Below are 20,183 nucleotides of genomic sequence, written 5' to 3' on the forward strand. Positions count from 1 at the left end.
TCTCAGGTGCATTAGCAGGGAGCTGGACAGGAAGCAGAGTGGCCAAGACTCAAACTGTTGCTCTGATATGGGATGCCTGTGCCTTAAGCAGTGACATAACCTATTGCATCACAACACAGGGCCCTGATTTGAGTCTGAATCCCCTGCCCATGCTATTATGCAACTGTGCGACCCTAGAGAGGTTGCTTCATCTCTCAGAGTCCGGATTTCCTCATCTATAAAATGGAGATGGTAATTCCCACCTCACAGGGTTGCCATGGAGATGAAAGGAGTCCCTTGCAGAGAGCACCTGGGCACAAGCCATTCAGTATTTTAAATAGCATCTACTGGGGGCTGGCTGTGTGCTGAGTGCCGGGGTACAAAGAGGACATGATAGACACGGTCCCTGCCCTCCGGAAGTGTATGCTCTGGTCAAGGAGATGATTGACAGACAAATCAACTAATGCAACATTATACTTAAGCAAATGATTGCATTTTTAAAATTTATTTGACAGATAAAGTTAGAGAGAGACAGAGAGAGACAGAGAGAGAGACAGAGAGAGAGAAAGGTCTTCCTTCCATTGGTTCACCCCCCAAATGGCCACTGCAGCTGGAGCTATGTTGATCCGAAGGTAGGAGCCAGGTGCTTCCTCCTGGTCTCCCAAGTGGGTGCAGGCGCCCAAGCACTTGGTCCATGCTCCACTGCCTTCCTGGGCCACAGAAGAGAGCTGGACTGGAAGAGGAGCAGCCGGGACTAGAACCCAGTGCCCATATTGGACACTGGTGCCGCAGGCGGAAGATTAGCTAAGTGAGTCACGGCGCCAGCTCCATGATTGCATCTTGAGAAGGAAGCAAGCAGGGTGCTAACATAAAGAGCATTTGGAGCAGGGAGTGGCCAGAGAAGAGCTTCCAGGGGAGGATGAGGTCAAGGGGACAAGGACAGTCACACACAGAGGGGAAGAGTAGAGAGAACGGCTGGTTTGAAGGCTGGGTGGTAGGACCAAGGAGCAGCGGCTAGAGAACCTGGACCATGCAGGGCTCCAGAGACTGGGGTGAGGGTTTCGCTGTTGTCCTGAGACCAATGGTCTGCCATTGAAGAGTTTTAAGGAAACGCGAGAGGCTGGAAGATGACCACAGTTGAGTTTTGAGTGTTGGGCAGGCTCTTTCCTTCTCAGGAGCCAGATAGAGGATGGCAAGGAGTTTGGCACAGTGGGTAAGCTGATGCTTTGGACACCCACATCTTCTGTCAGGATGCCTGGTTCGAGTCCTGGCTCCTTCACTTCCCATCCAGCTTCCTGCTAATGCATGTTCTGGAAGGCAGCAGGTGATGGCTCAAGTGGTCCCTGCCATCTGCCACCTGCCACCAGGATTCAGTTCCTGACTCCTGGCTTTAGCCTGGCCCAGCTCCAGCTGTTGCAGGCATTTGGAGAGTGAACCAGTGGATCTGAACCAGAGCTCTCTCCATCTATCTCTCAAATAAGAAGAAAATAAAGAAGTAAAAATTTGAAGAAAAAAAAAGAACTTCATTAAAGAGAGTCCAGGAAATGATAGCTATGGAAGGTCTATGCTGTGCTGTGTTTACAAACCCCCAGGTCCCAAGAAGAGGGGCACGTGGGGATCCACCAGCGTTGGTCAGGAAGCAGAGGCAGAGGGGCTGGGCAAGAGCTTTTGTTGTGGCTTCCATGGAAAGAACCAGGTGCGGAGAGTAAGCAGGTTTAGCACCGGCCAGCCTGAGTGATTGCATCAGACAGTGGGGGCAGAGGAGCTGTCCCGGCCGGCAGGTGCCTGGTTCTGGACAGAACGGATGTGGCCCAGCATCTGGGGGTCCTGCGGAAGCCTGAGAAAGGAGTTGGCTGGGGATGTGGGGCTCTGGATTGGTTGGTTTGCATCTGCAAGGCCCGCTGGCAGGACAGCTGGTTGCTATCTCTAGGAATTAGTTAATTCAGGGAATGACAGTCCATCCAGGGTCAGCGAGACCCCAAGATGTGAAAACATCAGCATACAGAAAAGCTAAGGTGTGGTGAGGATGGGGAGACAAGCAGAGGGGAAGAGGGTGGAGGCTGGTGGGCAGGGGGGAGGGGACAGTGGTTTGCCCAAAGTGGGGTGCAGAGTTGGAGCTTTTGTTAACTGTTAGTCCCCTCTCCCTCGACACCCTTCCACTTAGCAGAGGAAACCCTCACCACAGGGGGCTCATGGGCAAGGCTGACCCCTAGACAGCTGAGTTATGACAAGGTTCCTCCTTGTTTGAGGAATTCAAACAAAAGTACTGATGCCAGTGCCCTCAGTCTTGTCCCAGATGCCCTGCTTGTGTGGCACTGGGGCTTCTCTGGGGCCTGAAACCTACTGATGGAGGAGCTTAGATGCTATGCGCTTGGAGCAGCACCTGTCAAGGTCACAGGCACTGGAGGGCTTGCTTTGCCTCCTTCAAGACAAGAACTGGGGCACTCTCTGGCCTGTAGGATTTGAGTCTTCTCAGAGGCTGCTCCTCTGCTTTCCAAAGGGTTGAGGTTCTGCCACGTGAAAGAGGGTGCTTGTTCAACTTGGACTCAGAATAGAACTTGAACTTCTATGTATAAGGAAGAGGGGAACAATTTCAGCTCAATACAAGGAGGAGAAACAGGCTGCTTTAGGAGGCCCGGGAGGCACTGCAGGAGGTATGGGTATCGTGTGGCCGTTCAGGAGTAATGATATGGAATATTTGTGCATCATTTCAGCACGCCAGGCCCAAGCTGGAATGCCATAAACTACTTAGGTAATGTCCTCACACTCTAAGAAGGACGTGGTATCAACACAGCTCCAGTAAACTGAGTCTCAGAGAAGTCACGCCACTTGGTTCACATCCCCTAGACAGTATCTAGTGTACTAGGGCCCTAGCACAAGTAGCCCCCAAATTCAGGATCTTATGCGATCAGCCAATGCTTCTCTCTTTTATTTTTTGAGCCACAGAGAGAAACAGTTTCCAAATGACTACAACAGCTGGAGCCAGAGCCAGGAGCTAGGGCATGGTCTGGGTCTCTCATGCTGGCTGCAGGAACTTGGCCAAGGACTTGTCTCCTGGGGTCTGTGTTAGCAGGAAGCTGGAGTCATGAGCTGGAGCCAGGAGAGCCAGACATGCTGAGTGTAGTAACCACTAGGCTTAATAGCTATTCCCTCAGCCAAAACAACCACGAGGGGACTGATCAGAATGCTGATTTGGGCCAAACTCTAGACTGAATGCTTTTGGATCCCTGTAGAGCGGAGCCCAGGAATCTGAGTTTTAATAAGATGCTGATGGCCACAAGAGTTTGAAAGCAATCGCCGAATGCTCTCCTGCCCTGAACTGGGGAGATGGGATGAGAAAAGTGGCTGTGATGACCTGTGAGGTCCACTCCTGAGCAGCTACAAATCTGCAAAGAAGGGAAATTTGAATTTTCTATGGATTTTATTTATTTCCTTTCACTTCCATCAGCCTGAATGGCACTGAGCTTGTTCCCTGTAGAGTGGACCTGCAGAATCTACTCTGGGCAAAATGTAACGCTAATAATAAATGATAGGTAACGTCCATGAAGCCTTTGCCAGGTGCCGGTCACTCCGCTAAGTGTGTCGTGAGCATCACCTCCAGGACGCTGATGCCATAGAAAGTGGGGCCAGGGTATCCCCACTTGGCAGAGGATGAAACTGAGGCCTACAGAAAACCAGCTTGCTCAAGGTTCCCTCCCAAGCTGGCAGGAAAGTTAGGATCTGAACTAGGTCTGCTTGAGCAGAGAGCCAGCACACTTGGGCATTCTCTGATATGTGTCAGGGCACGCAGGGCAGGGGCAGAAGGTAACTCTTCAGACTGGAAGGAGACACCGCCTTGCTACACCTCTCTAACTAGTACGATTTTGCAACATATTCATTCATGTGTCAGTTCAACCACCATGCAGTGGAGACTCCTTCTGTGTCACACTGACATGGGGAACTGACAAGGGTACACTGAGGACCGTGGAGGTGTACCTGGCTGAGAGGACAGGTGCCAGGGTCCCAGGAGGACTAAAGCCGAAGAAGTGAGGTTTGAAGAGAGAGCTGAAGACGCTGTAGAAATAGTAACTGAAGGCAGGGTGCTTGGCCTGGTAGATAAGGTGCAAGGGTCTCATCCACATCAGAGTATCTGGGTTCAGTTCCTGGCTCTGGCTCCTGAGCCTGGCTTCCCACCAATGGAGACCCTGGGAGGCTCAAATGATTGGGTTTCTGCCACCCACATGGGAGGCCTGCATTATGTTTCTGGCTCCCAGCTACAGCTGTGTTCCTGCCCCTGGCTGTTGTGGGCATTAGGGAGTGAACCACTATGTGGGGGACCTCTCTCTTCCTCTCTGTCTCTAACTCTCAAACAAACAAACAAATAAATATGTTAAATGATGAGTATATGAAGCAGTGTGTCTGTTAACTGTCTTGATTGAGCCATTTCCCAACAAAAACATATTTCGACATTTGTGCGTTTTAAGTATCTACAAGACTTATTTGACAAAAAATTTAAGAATTTTCATTTCTTCACATGTAGTTGAAAAGTATAGAGACACAGATCTCTCATCACCAGTTCACTCCTAAAATGTGTGTGATGGCCAGGACTGGGCGAGACCAAAGGCAGGAGCTGTGAACTCCATCTAGGCAGAGACCCAGCTACTGAAGCCATCCCCTAGGGTGCACGTTAGCAGGAAGCTGGTGTCAGGGGTGGAACCAGGACTTGAACTCAGGCATCCTGATGTGGGGTACAGGCGTCCCAAGCAGTGTCTTAACTGCTATGCCAAAGGCCCAGTTCTAATCAGCAAGTCAAGCTGCCATTTCTCCAATCTCCCTGATTTAGTTAAAGTGGAATGAGGGAAACAGGGAAGAAGCGAAGCTATGTCTGGTCTTCCCAGGTGGACTCAGCTCTTGCACGGCTGCTACGGAATGTTGCTGGTCAGCACAAGTAGAGGGCAGAGTGGAAGAGCTGAGCTGAGCTGAGCTGGGAGTCATGGGAGAGTTTTGAGCAGGGAGGGGCCAGGTCTGAATTTAAAGAATCCCTCTGGCTGCTGTGTTGAGAAAGGGCTACAGGGAGTCAAGGGCAGGCGCAGGAAGACCATCAAGGACAGAACAGCAATCTGCCCCAGTGAGAGAGCACCAGACCCTGAGCTGGGGGTCATGGTATAGAAGGAGAGAAGGGATTAGAGTCTGGGTGCAGATTAAAGGCAAAACCAGTAGGATGGATCAAAAGTGAAATGTGAGAGGAGTGTAGGAGGAATACCAAGTTTTTGACCCAAGCGGCGTGGCTGGCACAGCCATCAGTTTTTATGGGAGAGAATAAGAGAGGAGCAGAGTGGAGCCACAATCAAGTCCAAGTCTGGACGTGTGTCATCACAGCAAGTGTTCCTCAAGGGAGACTGTGGATTGCAGGTGCTTTACCACCTGAACAAGGTGGAGACTAAGGGGAGAAACCAGAGTGGAGAAGGCAATGACTCCAGCACCATCAACTGAGCCCTTACACAGAGCCAGGCACCTCCCATCAATGATTTCCCCAGTCCTCACAAGAGCCCGACCATGCAGATCACGCCTCCAACTTTACAGATACATAGCCTGCCTTGGGGAGATGACATCACTGACCCAAGGCCACCCAGCCGGTAAGAGGCAGGACCAGAGTCTGAACGTGGCTTGCCTGACTTGGACCCCACATTTTTACTTCTGCTGCAACTGAAACTCAGGGGGAAGATTCATTCACACGCTGGACTTCAACTCTATCTTGAAAGACAGGGCAGCTGGCACCATGGCTCACTAGGCTAATCCTCCGCCTGCAGCGCCAGCACTCCGGGTTCTAGTCCCGGTTGGGGCACCGGTTCTGTTCCCGGTTACTCCTCTTCCAGTCCAGCTCTCTACTGTGGCCGGAGAAGGAAGTGGAGGATGGCCCAAGAGCTTGGGCCCTGCACCCACATGGGAGACCAGGAGGAAGTACCTGGCTCCTGGCTCCATAGCAGCCACTTGGGGGGAGGGGTGAACCAATGGAAGGAAGACCTTTCTCTCTCTCTGTTTAAAAAAAAAAAAAAGACAGGGCTTGTAATAAAGGAGACAGCGGATTGAGCAAATGCAGAATGAAGCCTCAACTCCTTGTCATGTACTTCAAGACCCTGTAAACCCTGGTCCCTGCTGTCCTCTGCAGTCTTCCCTTGAGCCACTGTTCACTAGGCTCCAGTACCCAATTCTGAGACACATCAAGCTTTTTCCCAATTTAGAGCATTTTTTTTATTTTTATTTTTTTGACAGGCAGAGTGGACAGTGAGAGAGAGAGACAGAGAGAAAGGTCTTCCCTTGCCGTTGGTTCACCCTCCAATGGCCGCCGCGGCCGGCGCACCGCGCTGATCCAATGGCAGGAGCCAGGTACCTATCCTGGTCTCCCATGGGGTGCAGGGCCCAAGCACTTGGGCCATCCTCCACTGCACTCCCTGGCCACAGCAGAGAGCTGGCCTGGAAGAGGGGCAACCGGGACAGAATCCGGCGCCCCTACCGGGACTAGAACCTGGTGTGCCGGCGCCGCAAGGCGGAGGATTAGCCTAGTGAGCCACGGCGCTGGCCAATTTAGAGCATTTTTTTAAAAAACATGAGAAAGAGAGAACACTCCCATCCATTGGTTCACTCTCCAAATGCCTGCAACACTTTTCAAATGCCTGGACCGGGGCGGAAGCCAGGAGGTGGGCACTCCATCCAGGTCTCCCACATGGATGATGGAGACCCGAACACTTGCGCCATCACTGCTGCCTCCCAGTGTGTCTGCATTCCAGGAAGCTGGAGTCAGAAGTGGAGCCAGGACTCGAGCCCAGGCACTCTGCCAAGGGGTGTGGGTGTCTCACCCAGAGGCGTATTTAACTGCTGCGCCAAATGCTTCCCCCACCCACCCCTCCAACTTAGGGCTTTTTTTTTTTTTTTTTGACAGGCAGAGTGGACAGTGAGAGAGAGAGAGAGAGACAGAGAGAAAGGTCTTCCTTTGCCGTTGGTTCACCCTCCAATGGCTGCCAGGGCCGGCGTGCTGCAGCCAGCGCACCGCACTGATCTGAAGGCAGGAGCCAGGTGCTTCTCCGGTCTCCCATGGGGTGCAGGGCCCAAGCACTTGGGCCATCCTCCACTGCACTCCCTGGCCACAGCAGAGAGCTGGCCTGGAAGAGGGGCAACCAGGACAGAATCCGGTTCCCCGACCGGGACTAGAACCCTGTGTGCCGGCGCCGCAAGGCGGAGGATTAGCCTACTGAGTCGTGGTGCTGGCCTTCAACTATGGCTTTTGCTCATAAAGTTCCCTCTGTCTGGAATGCTCCTCATCCATCTCTTTTTCCTGGATGGCTCCCACACACCTCTGGGAGCTCAGCTCAAACGTCACTTCCTCCAAGACATTTTTTTTTCCTTGTCTTCCATCCGGATCTGGCTCCTTGCACTACCTCAATCTTCTACAACACTTTAAGGAATTCTCATAATTATTCTTGCAATGATGCATTCAATGTCTGCCTCTCCCACTACACCAGTGCTAGCCGACAGAGCTTCCTGTAATTATGAAAATGCTCTTGAGGCTGGCACTGTGGTGCAGTAGGCTAAGCCTCTGTCTGTGGCACCAGCATCCCATATGGATGCCAGTTCGTGTCCCAGCTGCTCTTCTTCCAATCCAGCTCTTTGCTATGGCCCGGGAAAGCAGTGGAAGATGGTCCAAGTGATTGGGCCCCTGCACCCACATGGAAGACCCAGAAGAAGCTCCTGGTTCCTGGCTTTGGATCAGCCCAACTTTGGACATTGTGACCTTTTGGGGAGTGAACCAGTGGATGAAAGATCTCTCTCTCTCTCTCTCTCTCTCTGTTTCTCTCTCCCTCCCTCTCTCTCTGTAACTCTGCCTCTCAAATAAATAAATAAATCTTAAAATAAAATGCTCTGGACTATGATATCCAGTAGATTCACCACCAGACATAGGTTCCTACTGGGCATCTCAAATGTGGTTCATATGGTTGAGGGACTTATTTTTTTTTAAAGATTTATTTATTTATTTGAAAGAGTTACACAGAAAGAGGAGAGGCAGAGAGAGAGAGAGAGAGAGAGAGAGAGAGAGAGGTCTTCCATCCGATGGTTCACTCCCCAATTGGCTGCAACTGCCAGAACTGCACCGATCCGAAGCCAGGAGCCAGGAGATTCCTCTGGGTCTCCCATGCGGGTGCAGGAGCCCATGGACTTGGGCCATCTCCTACTGCCTTCCCAGGCCACAGCAGAGAGCTGAATTGGAAGTGGAGCAGCCGGGTCTCGAACCGGCGCCCATATGGGATGCCAGCGCTTCAGGTCAGGGCATTAACCCGCTGCACCACAGCGCTGGCCCCGGGACTTATTTTTTTTTTAATTTCACATGTTTCATATTATACATGATACTATATAAATTATTTCCTTTCTAAATTAAATTATCTTTAAATAGCCACAGGTAGCTGGTGACCGCTATACTAGACATTGCAACTTTGGACTTAGAGCTCCTTAAGGGCAAAAATCATTCTACCTCATTCAGCTGTAGAATCCTTTGTATGTAGGCAGCTCCCTCAGTAAATCACTGAAGGAATGAATGAATGTGGTCTGCAAAAGTTACTTTCAAGAAAGTGTCCTAGAAGGAAGAAAACTAGAAAAGTCTGAGTTGCACAAGACCAAATTTAAGGTAGAACTGGATGTTAAGTCTCTGCCTCCTACTCTCCTGTCCGTGGGACCATTCCTGAGTGGACAGCCAGTGAAAGACAAGGGTTACTTGTGGTCTCAAATGAGCCAACCCAGAGCAGTGCAAAGGTGCCCCCAAGTGCAAGGAAGGACTGTTTTCTTAGACGCCCTCATCCTCTTCACCCCTCCCCCAACCCTGTAAACGACTTAGTGGTTTATAATCTATTAACACTTGGCCTCCCATGGGACTGAGTCTGTTCCAAAGTCCACTCTTGCCAACCCTCTACAAAGCACTGTGAATCTTTTTTTCCAACCATATTGCTCTCAGGAAATCTGCTGCCTACAATATGTGCATAATGTGCACAGGGTGTGGTTTCAAAAGCATCTTAAGTCGTGATTTGTAACCCACTCAGATTCACATACCCATTCTTTTCACTTTACTTTTTTAATATATAAAAATTGAAGACAACACATTTCAGGGCTAATTCTGATTTCATTCAAATATAGGCTGTGGTTTGCAGATTGCAGTTTTGGGGAGTCCAGCATAGCAAAGACACCTATTTTGTTTTCATAAATTATTTTTCAGGTGTGAAATAGCAACAATAGCTGATAGGTGTTGAGTGCTTTGTGTCTTGCAAGAATTTAACATGTATTATCTCAGTTTATCATCACAATTCATTTATGAATCAAGTACTGTTTTGGTCCTCATGGTATACAGCTAGGGAAGCTAGGTCTCAGGCTGAATCACTTGTTTGAAGTCAACACGGTCAGCAACTGGCAGAGTCAAGATTTGAACCCAAGTCTGACTCAAGAGCCAATGTTCTTAACTGGCATAGAGTTTGGCCCCTCTAACAGATATTGCATATACTTGTGTCTATAAAACATCAGAAAGAATAATCAAGACACTTGACTCTGGGGACTAGGGTTGGGGCTGGCGAAGAGGATGCCTGCTTTTCATTCTTGCCCTTCTCTCTGATCTTTACTGACTATCTATATACTGTATTGGTCACTACATATTCACATCAAAACTATATAAACACCTATGTTTCAGTAAGTCAGAAAAAACACTCTCATCCTATTTTTGCTATTTTAAATTAGGGTAGGAATTACCATGATAATGTCATGTCTATTTATTAGTAGGTTAAATATATGTGAATCTTTTGCAAAGTTACATGCTCTGGCATTGTTTGAAAATGTGTCTCAGTAAAACTGCAGTTTCAATATGTATTTTTATTCTGAATATTAAATCTCATATTTTCATTTTTGAATTATTTTTTTATTTTGAATTTGGGCTTTGAACATGATATTTATTTTCAGGAAAAACTGGCATGTTTTCTTTGAGATTTACACTCACATATTTACGTTTTTATACACAACCTTTGGATATTTTAACCAGCTACCCTGTTAGCATTTGTGAAATAATGCTGCATTACATAACAAGATATGCCATTTGTGGATCAATTAATAAGAGCTGAAAACTAAAATTTTAAATTCATTAAGATTTTAAATGAAAATTAATTTTGTGCTGATTGGAAAGTAAATATTCCAATCCCTTCAGTACTCAGAGGCTCAGAGAACTGTTATCAGTCACACTAAGAGTCACTTGGGAGAATTCTTCAGTAGCTCAGACACACCATTTTTTAAGTCAAGAAAATGCACACATGCTAACAATAACACATCCTTTCCAACAAACCCAAGTGGAGTCTACTTGTATCATCCAAATGGCTAGTGATGCTAAGAATTAAAACAAAAACCCCCAGAAATGTTCTTTTTAATGCCCCCCTCATACTCTTGGAATTTGCTGAACGAATCACCATCTGCTTGTGGTAGGAAAAAAAATCTGTAAACCCCACCACAGGCCCCTGTTCACTTCCATCGCTTGGTTGTATTCCCCCCAAGATCCTCAGAGCAAATCTGATATCCTTAGAAAATCCCCTTCCTCAGAGGGAAGTGTCTCCCTGATATTTCCAAGACGAGTCTCACTCTAGCTGGCTGTTAAAAAAAAAAAACCTTTCATTCAGAAGAAAGCAAGAGGGCTCAGCGATGGGTGCACAGCCCTCTCATTCACACACTTCATAAACAACAGGACTTGCCCAAGCCTTTTCCTCTGGGAAGAAATCCCAGCCTTTGAGAAACTAGGCTGCAACATCGGTATCCTTCCTGTCCAAAAGCACTTGCAGAAAAATCAGGAATTTCACAGCACAGGAGGTCTGGAGAGGATGGATGTCATCGCATGGACTCGTCCATTCAGTTTACATTTCCAAAGGTGGCTACCGTTTCTTAAATGCACAGACCAGGACACCGTTTAAGATTGAGGGCCATTAAAATGGAAAGTGGAGCCCCGGTAAGCCTCCCCCACCCCCAACAAGATCCTGACAGCTCTGAAAAAAATTGAACTGAGTCAGAGATCCAGAGACTGGGCTGCTGGGGTAGGGAAATGGCTTTCCTCCTCCAGGCCTAATTCCTGCCTCCGAAATCGTTCCCTGTAAATCCAAGAAGCCATGCAGAGACGCCCCCCCTGCAGGCTTTCTTGTTTGCAAAGAAAGCCCGAGTGCCTCTCGCTCGCCCCCAGGATACTCACGGCAGCTGCCTGAGCTGGAATAAGTCCTCCTCCATGTCCGCGCTGCGCCACGACCAGTCCTTCTCATGGCCCTTACATGGTAGTGCTGGAGGACGAGCGCTCGGGGTTTCAGCACCGGGGTACTGGACAGCTCCCGCGCCGCGCGCCTCCCTCGGGCGGCAGCTGCTCAGGGGAGGGAGCCGCCGGGGACCAGCCCACGAGACAAAGCCGCCGCCGCTGGGAGACCGCGGAGAGAGTGGGCGGAGAGGAGGAGGGAGCGCAGAGCAGGCTGCGCGGGGGAGGGGGCGGGCAGAGCTCCCAGGGACCGACAGCCTCCGTGTGGCTGGTGGCCTTGCCGGGTGCCAGTAGGGCACACGGGCCTGGCAGTCGCTAGCGCATAGCTCTCTGGATGTTTATTTTTAGGAATTCATGAATCTTATCCGTATACTATTCTTGAAACCTAGGCTGCTATACCAAAAACAGGGTATGAATAATTTCTGAAAAACGCACTCATGATTTCAGTGACTGCACACTGAGCACCTACTGTGTGCCAGGCAGTGTCATAGGCGCTGGGCTGAGAACAGAGCGAACGGGGCATGTTGTCATCGTGGAGCCGGAATGATTGCAGTGCAATGATTCAAGGGAAGAAATGCAAGTGCACAAGGAGAAGGCCAAAGATCACTCGTTTGTGCATTCAACAAGCATTATGGAGGGATGTCTACAGTCCTGACTCTGGGGAACTGGGGATGAATAAGGCAAAGTCTTTCACCTGCAGGGCCCTTCTTAGAGAGTTCAGGGGCTCCCAGCCCACCTCCCACTAGGATTTTTGCCCATCTTTGGAACTTGAGCTCCATGAGCTGTCACCGATATGTCCCAAAAACCTAGACCCATGACTGGTACAGGGAAGATGCTCTGTGAATACTGAATAAATGAATGGCTCTGGAGTCAAGCTCCGTGTAAGAATCACCTGGTTCCCTCCCAGACCAATGGACTCCAACTTATTTTTAAAGATACCAATTTGTAGATTTATTTGTTTGTTTGAAAGGTGGGGTGACAGAGACACATAGAGCGAACAGAGAGATCTTTCATCTGCTGGTTCACTCCCTACATGGCCACAACAACTAGATCTGGAACAGGCTGAAGCCAAGAGCCAGGAAGTCCATCTGGGGTTCCCACATGGGTGGCAGGGACCCAATTATTTGAGACATCACCTGGTGCCTCCCAAGGTCTACAGTAGCAGGAAGTTGGAGTCAGGAGCCAGAGCAGGGGATTTGAACCCAGATGCCCTGATATGAGATGTGGTATCTTAACGAGTACTTTAACCACCAGGCCAAATGTCTGCTATCCGTTCCAAAGTATCTTTTCTATTTCTTCAAAACATTACCTTGCCTATAAAGGAAAGTATGGATGGTGTTTCAGAGAGAACTAAGTCCTCATCAAGCTTATGGAAGTCAACAGAAAATACTTGAAACCAAGGAAACAAAACCTAGCCATGTGCACACCTTGTTTAGAAGTACAGCAGTACCAAAAAGGGGAGTTAAAATACTGAGGGTGGGGTGGAGAGATGGGGACTGGAGACATTTTTTGAAATTGTAAATTTTGGGGGTGCTAGTTTATTTTGAAGACCATGTACAGGGCTGGTGTTGTTGTATAGCAGGTTAAGCCGCTGCCTTTGTTGCCTGCATCCTATATTTGAGTGCTGGGTTTGAATCCCGATTACTCCACTTCCAATTCAGCTCCCTGTAATGTGCAGGAAGGCAGTGGAAGGTGGACTCCTGCACCCATGTGGTGGGAGGCCGAGATGGAATTCCAGGCTCCTGGCTTTGGCCTGGCTCAGCCCTAGCCATTGCAGCCATTTGGGTAATGAGTGAACCAGTGGATGGAAGATCTCTTCCTCTCTCTCTCTATCTCTCCTTCTCTCTGTCACTCTGCCTTTCAAGTAAAAAAAAATCCTTTTTTAAAAGAAAAAAGTATATGCATATTGTTACCATGATATTTAAAAATACTTGTAGTAAAATATATGTCTAACAAGGTACCACAGTCTGCATGGCTTAAACAGCAGAAATTTAGTTCTCAGAGTTCTGCAGGCTGGAAAGTCCAAGACCAGGGTTCTGGTTCGTTTGGGTTTTGGGGAGAGCACACTGCCGGGCTTGCAGACGTCGGCTGGCTGCTGTGCCTTCACTCTGGCTGCCCTTAGTGCAGAGGGAGAGGAAGCAAGCTCTCAGACATCTCTACCTAGGAGGGCGCTGTCCTCATCGTGGGGTCCCGCCCTCATCTCCCGACATCCTCTAACCCCAGTTACTTCTCAAAGGGCCAGTCTCTGAATACCGTTGCACAGGGGCTAGGGCATCAGTTTCTGCACTGGGGTTGGGGAAGCACAAGCTTTTCCACTTTAGCCATTTCTAAGTGTCCAAGTCAGTGGTGATAAGGGCACTCACAGTGGTATGTAACTGTCACTGATATCTATTCCTGGAAGTTTCTTTTTTAAATGTTTATTTTATTCATTTGAAGTTGGAGTTAGAGAGAGATCTCTGATCCACTGGTTCCATTCACACCCATATGGGACACTGGCATCGCAGGTGGCAGCTTAACTCACTAGGCCACAGCACTGGTGCCCAGAGTTTTTCTTTTGTCATCCTAAAGAGAAGCTCTGTACTCATTCAACAATAACTCCCCATTCCTCTTCCACCCTTGTGTTTTCTTTTTTTAATTAATTAATTAGTTTTCATCTGAAAGGCAGAGTTACAGAGAGAGGGAGAGATAGAGAAATCTTCCATCTGCTCGTTCACTCCCCTGTTGGCCACAATGGCTAGAGCCAAGTTGGGTCAGGCTGAAGCAAGGAGCCAGGAGCTTCACCTGGGTTCTGGGTTTCTCACATGGGTACGGGGGCCCAAGCACTTGGACAGGACTCAAATTGGCACCATATGAGATATCTGTGCTGCAGATGGTGGTTTAACCCACTACACCACAGCAACGGCCCCCAGTAACTTCCGATCTACTTTCTGTCTATTGCCTATTCCACTCATATAGTTGTCCCTTTGTGTGCAGCTTAGTTCACTCAGCATAATGTGTTTTATTGTTTGTTTAAAAAATTTCTTTATTTTTTAAAATAAATCTTTTTTAAGAAAGATTTTTATTTGAAAGTCAGAGTTACACACAGAGAGAAAGAGAGGCAGGGAGAGAAAGAGAAGGAGAGAGAGAGGTCTTCCATCTGCTGGTTCACTCCCCAATCGGCTGTGATGGCCGGAGCTGCACCTATCTGAAGTCAGGAGCAAGGAGCTTCCTCCGGGTCTTCCACACAGGTGCAGGGGCCAAAGGACTTGGGCCATCTTCTACTGCTTTCCCAGGCCATAGCAGAGAGTTGGATCAGAAGAGGAACAGTAATGGCACCCATATGGGATGCCAACACTTCAGGCCAGGGCTTTAACCTGCTGTACCATGGCGCCGGCCTCCTTTTAATTAGTTTTTAACAGATTCAATAGAGTTCATAGATACGATTCTAAGAACATAATGATGTTCCCTCCTTCCCACCCTCCTTTCCTCTCCCTTTATTTTTTTAGTTTTTGAGATTATCTTTAGTTCTTTAAAAGGACCTTTAAAAGCCTACATTTGCTTTTATTTTTTAAGATGTGGCACTATTTGAAAAATATTTTATTTATTGGGGCTAGCATTGTGGTACAAAGAGTTAAGCTTCTGCCAGAGATGCCAGCATCCCATATTGGAGCACTGGTTGAGTCCTGGCTGCTCTACTTCCAATCCAACTCCTTGCCAATGTGCCTGGGAAAGAGCAGAAAATGGCTCAAGTGCTTGGGCCCCTGTCCCCTTGTGGGAGACCCAGATGAAGCTCCTCCTGGCTCTTTGCTTTCTCCCCACCTATCTCCAGCTGTTGCAGCCATCTGGGGAGTGAACCAGCAGATGGAAGAATTCTTTCTCTGTGTCTCTCCCTCTCTCTTTGTAACTCCACCTTTCAAATAAGTAAACAAATAAATCTTTTAAAAATATTTTACTTATTTTAATTTTTTTATTTATTTGAAGCACAGAGGAAGAGAGAGAGGAAGAGAGAGATCTTGTAACTCTTGGTTCACTCCCCAAAAGTCCTCAACAGCCAGAGTTGGCCAGGCCAAAGCCAGGGGCTGGAACTCAGTCTGGATCTCCCACGTGGGTGGCAGAGACACACGCATTTTAGCTGTCACCTGCTGCTTCCAGGCAGGAAACTGGAGTTGGAAGTAGGGCCAGGGGCAGCGCTGTGACATAGAGGGTAAAGCTGCCACCTGTGGTGCCAGCATCCCATGTGAGCGCTGGTTTGAGTCCTAGCTGCTCCACTTCCCACCCAGCTCCCTGCTAATGTGCCTGGGAAAGCACTAGAAGATGGCCCAAGTGCCTGGGCCCATGTACCCACATGGGAGACCCAGAAAAAGCTCCTGGCTCCTGGCTCCTGGCTTTGGATTGGCCCAGGCCATAATGGCCATCTGGGGAGTAAACCAACAGACGGAAAACCTCTCTTTGTCTCTCCCCTCTCTCTCTGTAACTCTTCTATTGCCTTTCGAATAAATAAATAAATAAAATCTTAAAAAAAAAAAAAAGAATGAAAGAAAAAAAGAAAGAGATCCAGGACTTGACCCAGACTCTCTGGTATTGGATGTGAATGTCCCTCGGAGTGTCTTAACCACCACATCAAACACTCACCCCTGCTCTATGTTTAAAGCTCTTTTGAAAATCCAACATTATTCACAAATAAAAAATGTATTTAAAACACACAAAAAAACCAAGCTTTTAAATCAACTTAATATGCTTTACAGAACTAGATAAAAATGTTCACTGTCTATTGAAATTTTTAATTTATTAATGTGGCTATGTATATGTAAAATGGTGTATTACCTAAAACAATAACTCATTCTCAAATGCTCCTTTTCCTCATTACATTTATGGAGCGATTTTGTTCCAACCGTACACATATATCTTTGGCGGCAGTGCCTTTGTCATGCTGGGTCGACTTTTCTATTCACTTAACTCAGTTTTTTCCAGAGCATGTAATCATCACTTCTGTCTCAGCTGTTTGAGATATACCACTTTAAAAAATTGCCACTGTCAGTTCCCATAAAACTTAAACGAAAGGGCTGGTGTTGTGGTGCAGAGGATTAATCCGCCGCTGTGACACCGGCATCCCATGTGGGAGTGCTGGTTTGAGTCCTGGTTATTCCACTTTGGATCCAGCTCCCTGCTAATATGCTTGGGAAGCAGCAGAAGATGGACCAAGTGCTTGAGCCCCTGTCAATCACATGGCCTAGCCCTGGCTGTTGCGGCCATTTGAGGAGTGAGCCAGCAGATGGAAGATTTCTCTCTTGCTCTCTCTAGCTCTCTAGCTCTCTCTCTCTCTCTCTCTCTTACCCCCTCCCTCCCCCCTCCCTTCCTTCTTATCACTATGCCTTTTGAATAAACAAATAAATCTTAAAAGAAACTTAAATGGAGAATTACAATATGCTGTGGCAATTCTACTCCTAGGTAGAAACCCCCAAAGAATTGATGATAGAAATACATAGATATTTGTACACCAGCATTGATAGCAACATGATTCACAAAAGCCAAATGGTGAAATTAACTCACGTGTCCACCCACAGATGAATGTATACAAAAAATGTTGCATATCTGTGCAACAGAATGACACTCAATCCTAGAAAAGAAACAAAATTCCAATAGAGGCTACCAGGGTGAACCTTGAAAACATCACGTTAAGTGGAATAAGCCAGATACTAAAGGTCGGCTATTGCGTGTTTCTACTCATTGGAGGTGCCAGCATATGCAACTTGATAGACAGATGTAGAACAGAGCTTTCCAGGGGCTGGAGAGTGATGATTAACAGTATACGGTTTCTGCCAGGGCTCATGGGAAAGTTACGGGGATGTAGAGTTGTGAGGGCTGCATAGCATTGTAAGTATACTTGATGCCACTTAATTGCACACTTCAACACTGGTTAAATATGGTGGACCTCTGGGCCACTGCTGGGGACATCTGCATCCCATACCAAAATGCCTGGGTTCCAGTCCTGTCTCTGCTTAGCTTCCTGCTACGTGCTCTCTCTGGAGGCAGCGGGCGATGGCTCAGGTACTTGGGTTCCTGCCATCCAGGTGGAAAGCCCAGACTGAGTTCTCTGCTCTTGGCTTTGACCTGGCCTGACCCTGCCTGTTTTGGTCATTTGGGAAGTGAACCAACGGATGGGACATTTTATCTATCTGTTTCTGTTTCTCCTCCTTTCAAACACATTTTAAAAACTTGGCTGTTGGCTAAAAGATTACAACAGTGCGTCTCCCCCAGAGACTGCACATAGAATTAACCCAGTAATGGGTTAATTTCCAAAAGAATTGAGAGCAGGATCTTGAAGAGATCTATGCACACTGGGGTCCTTTGCTGCAGTATTCACAATGGCCAAAAGGCGGGAGTCACCTAAGCATCATCAGTGAATGAGTAGGTACAGCATAGAGTACATGCTTACAAACAGATACTATTTAGCCTTTAAAAATAAGGAAATTTGGGGCCAGCACTGTGGTGTAATAGGTTAAGCCTCTGCTTGCAATGCTGGCATCCCATATAGGTGCTGGTTCAAGTCCCAGCTGCTCTACTTCTGATCCAGCTCCTTGCTAATGGCCTAGGAAAGCCGTAAAAGATGGCCCAAGTCCTTAGACCTCTGCACCTGCATGGGAGACCCTGAAGAAGCTTCTGGCTCCTGGCTTCGGATCAGCCCAGCTCCAGCCATGCGGCCATTTGGGGAGTGAACCAGCGGGTGGAAGATTCTTCATATCTATCTCTCTCTCTCTTTCTGTGTGTGTGTGTGTGTGTGTGTGTCTATAACTCTGCCTCTCAAATAAATAAATCTTTAATGAAAAAAATGAACATTGAGGGTGCTATGCTAAGTGAAATAAGCCAGGCATAAAACAGTGATTCTCCTGATGTTGCTATCAAAGGCAGTCACACGCATAGACACAGAGTGTAGAAGGGGGGGGGGGTGCTAGGGCTTGAGGGTGGGGCAGTGGGGAGCTGCTGCTTGGAGGGGATCAGGCTTAGGCTTTGTGGGATGAAAAGTTTCTGAGGGTCAGGGCTGGCATTTGGCCTTTCAGTTACGACACCCACATCCCACATCGAACGGTCTGGCTCCTGGCTGCAGTGTCCTGATAAAGCAGACCCTTGGTGGCATGGGTGATGGTCAAGTACCTGGGCTCCTGCTACTCACATAGCAGAGCTGGATTGGTTCCCCAGCTGCCCAGCCATTGTAGGCATTTGAGAATCCAGATGGAGTTCCAGGCTGCTGGCTTTGAACTGGCCCCTGCTGTTACAGTTGTTTGGGGCATGAACCAGTGGGTGGAAGATTCTCTCTCCCTAACTCTGCCTTTCAAATAAATAAATCTTATTTGAAAAAAAAAGAGCTCATTCAGCACATGACACTCAAGCTGCATGAGTCATTGCCATAAAAGCGGTGGTGGTCTTTTTTCTGCAATAATGAGGCTCCTAACTTGTGTCTTCATTGTTATTTATTCCAAGTATATTCTCATTTCCCTTGTTAATTTTTGCTTTACTTATTAATTTTTGAGGTGTGCCATTTAATCTTCCACATAGTTATGTTTTCTGTATGCTATTGATTTTTTAATATTTATTTTTATTTATTTGAAAGACAGAGTTACAGAGAGAGGCAGAGACAGAAAGAGAGGTCTTCCATCCACTGGTTCACTCCCCAGATGGCTACAAGAGCCGGAGCTGCGCCAATCTGAAGCCAGGAGCCAGGAGCTTCAGGGTCTCCCACTACTTTCCCAGGCCATAGCAGAGAGCTGGATCGGAAAAGGAGCAGCTGGGACTAGAACCAGAGCCTATATGGGATGCTGGCGCTTCAGGCCAGGGCTTTAACCCACTACGCCACAACAGCACCAACCCCTCTTGATTTCTGATTTGATTCCATTGCCATCAGAGAACACACTTGATACAATTTGAGTCCTTTTAAATTTGTTGCGACTTGTTTTATAGCCTGACATATTAACTATCTTGGAGAATGTTCCCGGTGTATTCTGCTGGGGTCGGGCAGACTGCTGTATAAACACCTATTAGAAATATTTGGTCTCAAGTGTTGCTCAAGTCCTGTATTTCCCTGCTTGTCTGCCTAGTTCCAGCCTGCTGAAGTCTCCGCCTCTACCGTCGGATTGTCTCTGTCTCCCTCCAGTTCTGCCTGTTGCCCCTCTCCATGCTCTGAAGCTCTGTTGTTAAGTGCATGCATGTTCACAACTGTTTTTTTTTTTTTTTTTTTGAGAGGCAGAGTGGACAGTGAGAGAGAGAGACAGAGAGAAAGGTCTTCCTTTTGCCCTTGGTTCACCCTCCAATGGCTGCTGCGGCCGGCGCACCACGCTAATCCGATGGCAGGAGCCAGGTACTTATCCTGGTCTCCCATGAGGTGCAGGGCCCAAGCACTTGGGCCACCCTCTACTGCACTCCCTGGCCACAGCAGAGAGCTGGCCTGGAAGAGGGGCAACCGGGACAGAATCCGGTGCCCCGACCGGGACTAGAACCCAGTGTGCCGGCGCCGCAAGGCGGAGGATTGGCCTAGTAAGCCGCGGCGCCAGCCAATGTTCACAACTGTTATATCTTCCTGTTGGATTGGCCCTTTTTCTCATCATAGAATTCCTTCTTTGTCTCTAGGAACAATTTTTGTTTTTTTTTTTTTTAAATTATTAAGTTATATGAAAGGCAGAGTTACAGAGAGACAGAGGCAGAGAGAAAGAGAGGTCTTCCATCTGCTGGTTTACTCCCCAAACAGCTGCAATGGCCAAAACTGGGCTGATCCAAAGCCAGGAGCCAGGAACTTTCTCCGGGTCTCCCAAGTGGGTGCAGGGGCCCAGGCACTTGGACCATCTTATGCTGCGTTCCCAGGCACATTAGCAGAGAAATGGATCAGAAGTGGAGCAGCTGGTACTTGAACCGGCGCTCATAGGGATGCTGGCGCTGTAGGTGGCGG

The 20,183-nt window shown here is 48.1% G+C and overlaps 1 protein-coding gene across 1 annotated transcript in view; it reads right to left on the reverse strand.

Annotated features, from left to right (window-relative positions):
* SVOP (SV2 related protein) overlaps positions 1-11,573 on the reverse strand; it is a 76,820-nt gene extending 65,247 nt beyond the window's left edge. The window contains exon 1 of the mRNA XM_070066014.1: positions 11,213-11,573. Within this exon, the coding sequence (XP_069922115.1) occupies positions 11,213-11,247 (35 nt within the window). The 5' untranslated portion in view covers positions 11,248-11,573. The remainder of the gene's footprint in view (positions 1-11,212) is intronic.
* Between the last annotated feature and the right edge of the window lie 8,610 nt (positions 11,574-20,183).

This window comes from Oryctolagus cuniculus, chromosome 21, assembly GCF_964237555.1.
Source record: "Oryctolagus cuniculus chromosome 21, mOryCun1.1, whole genome shotgun sequence".
Taxonomy (NCBI): domain Eukaryota; kingdom Metazoa; phylum Chordata; class Mammalia; order Lagomorpha; family Leporidae; genus Oryctolagus; species Oryctolagus cuniculus.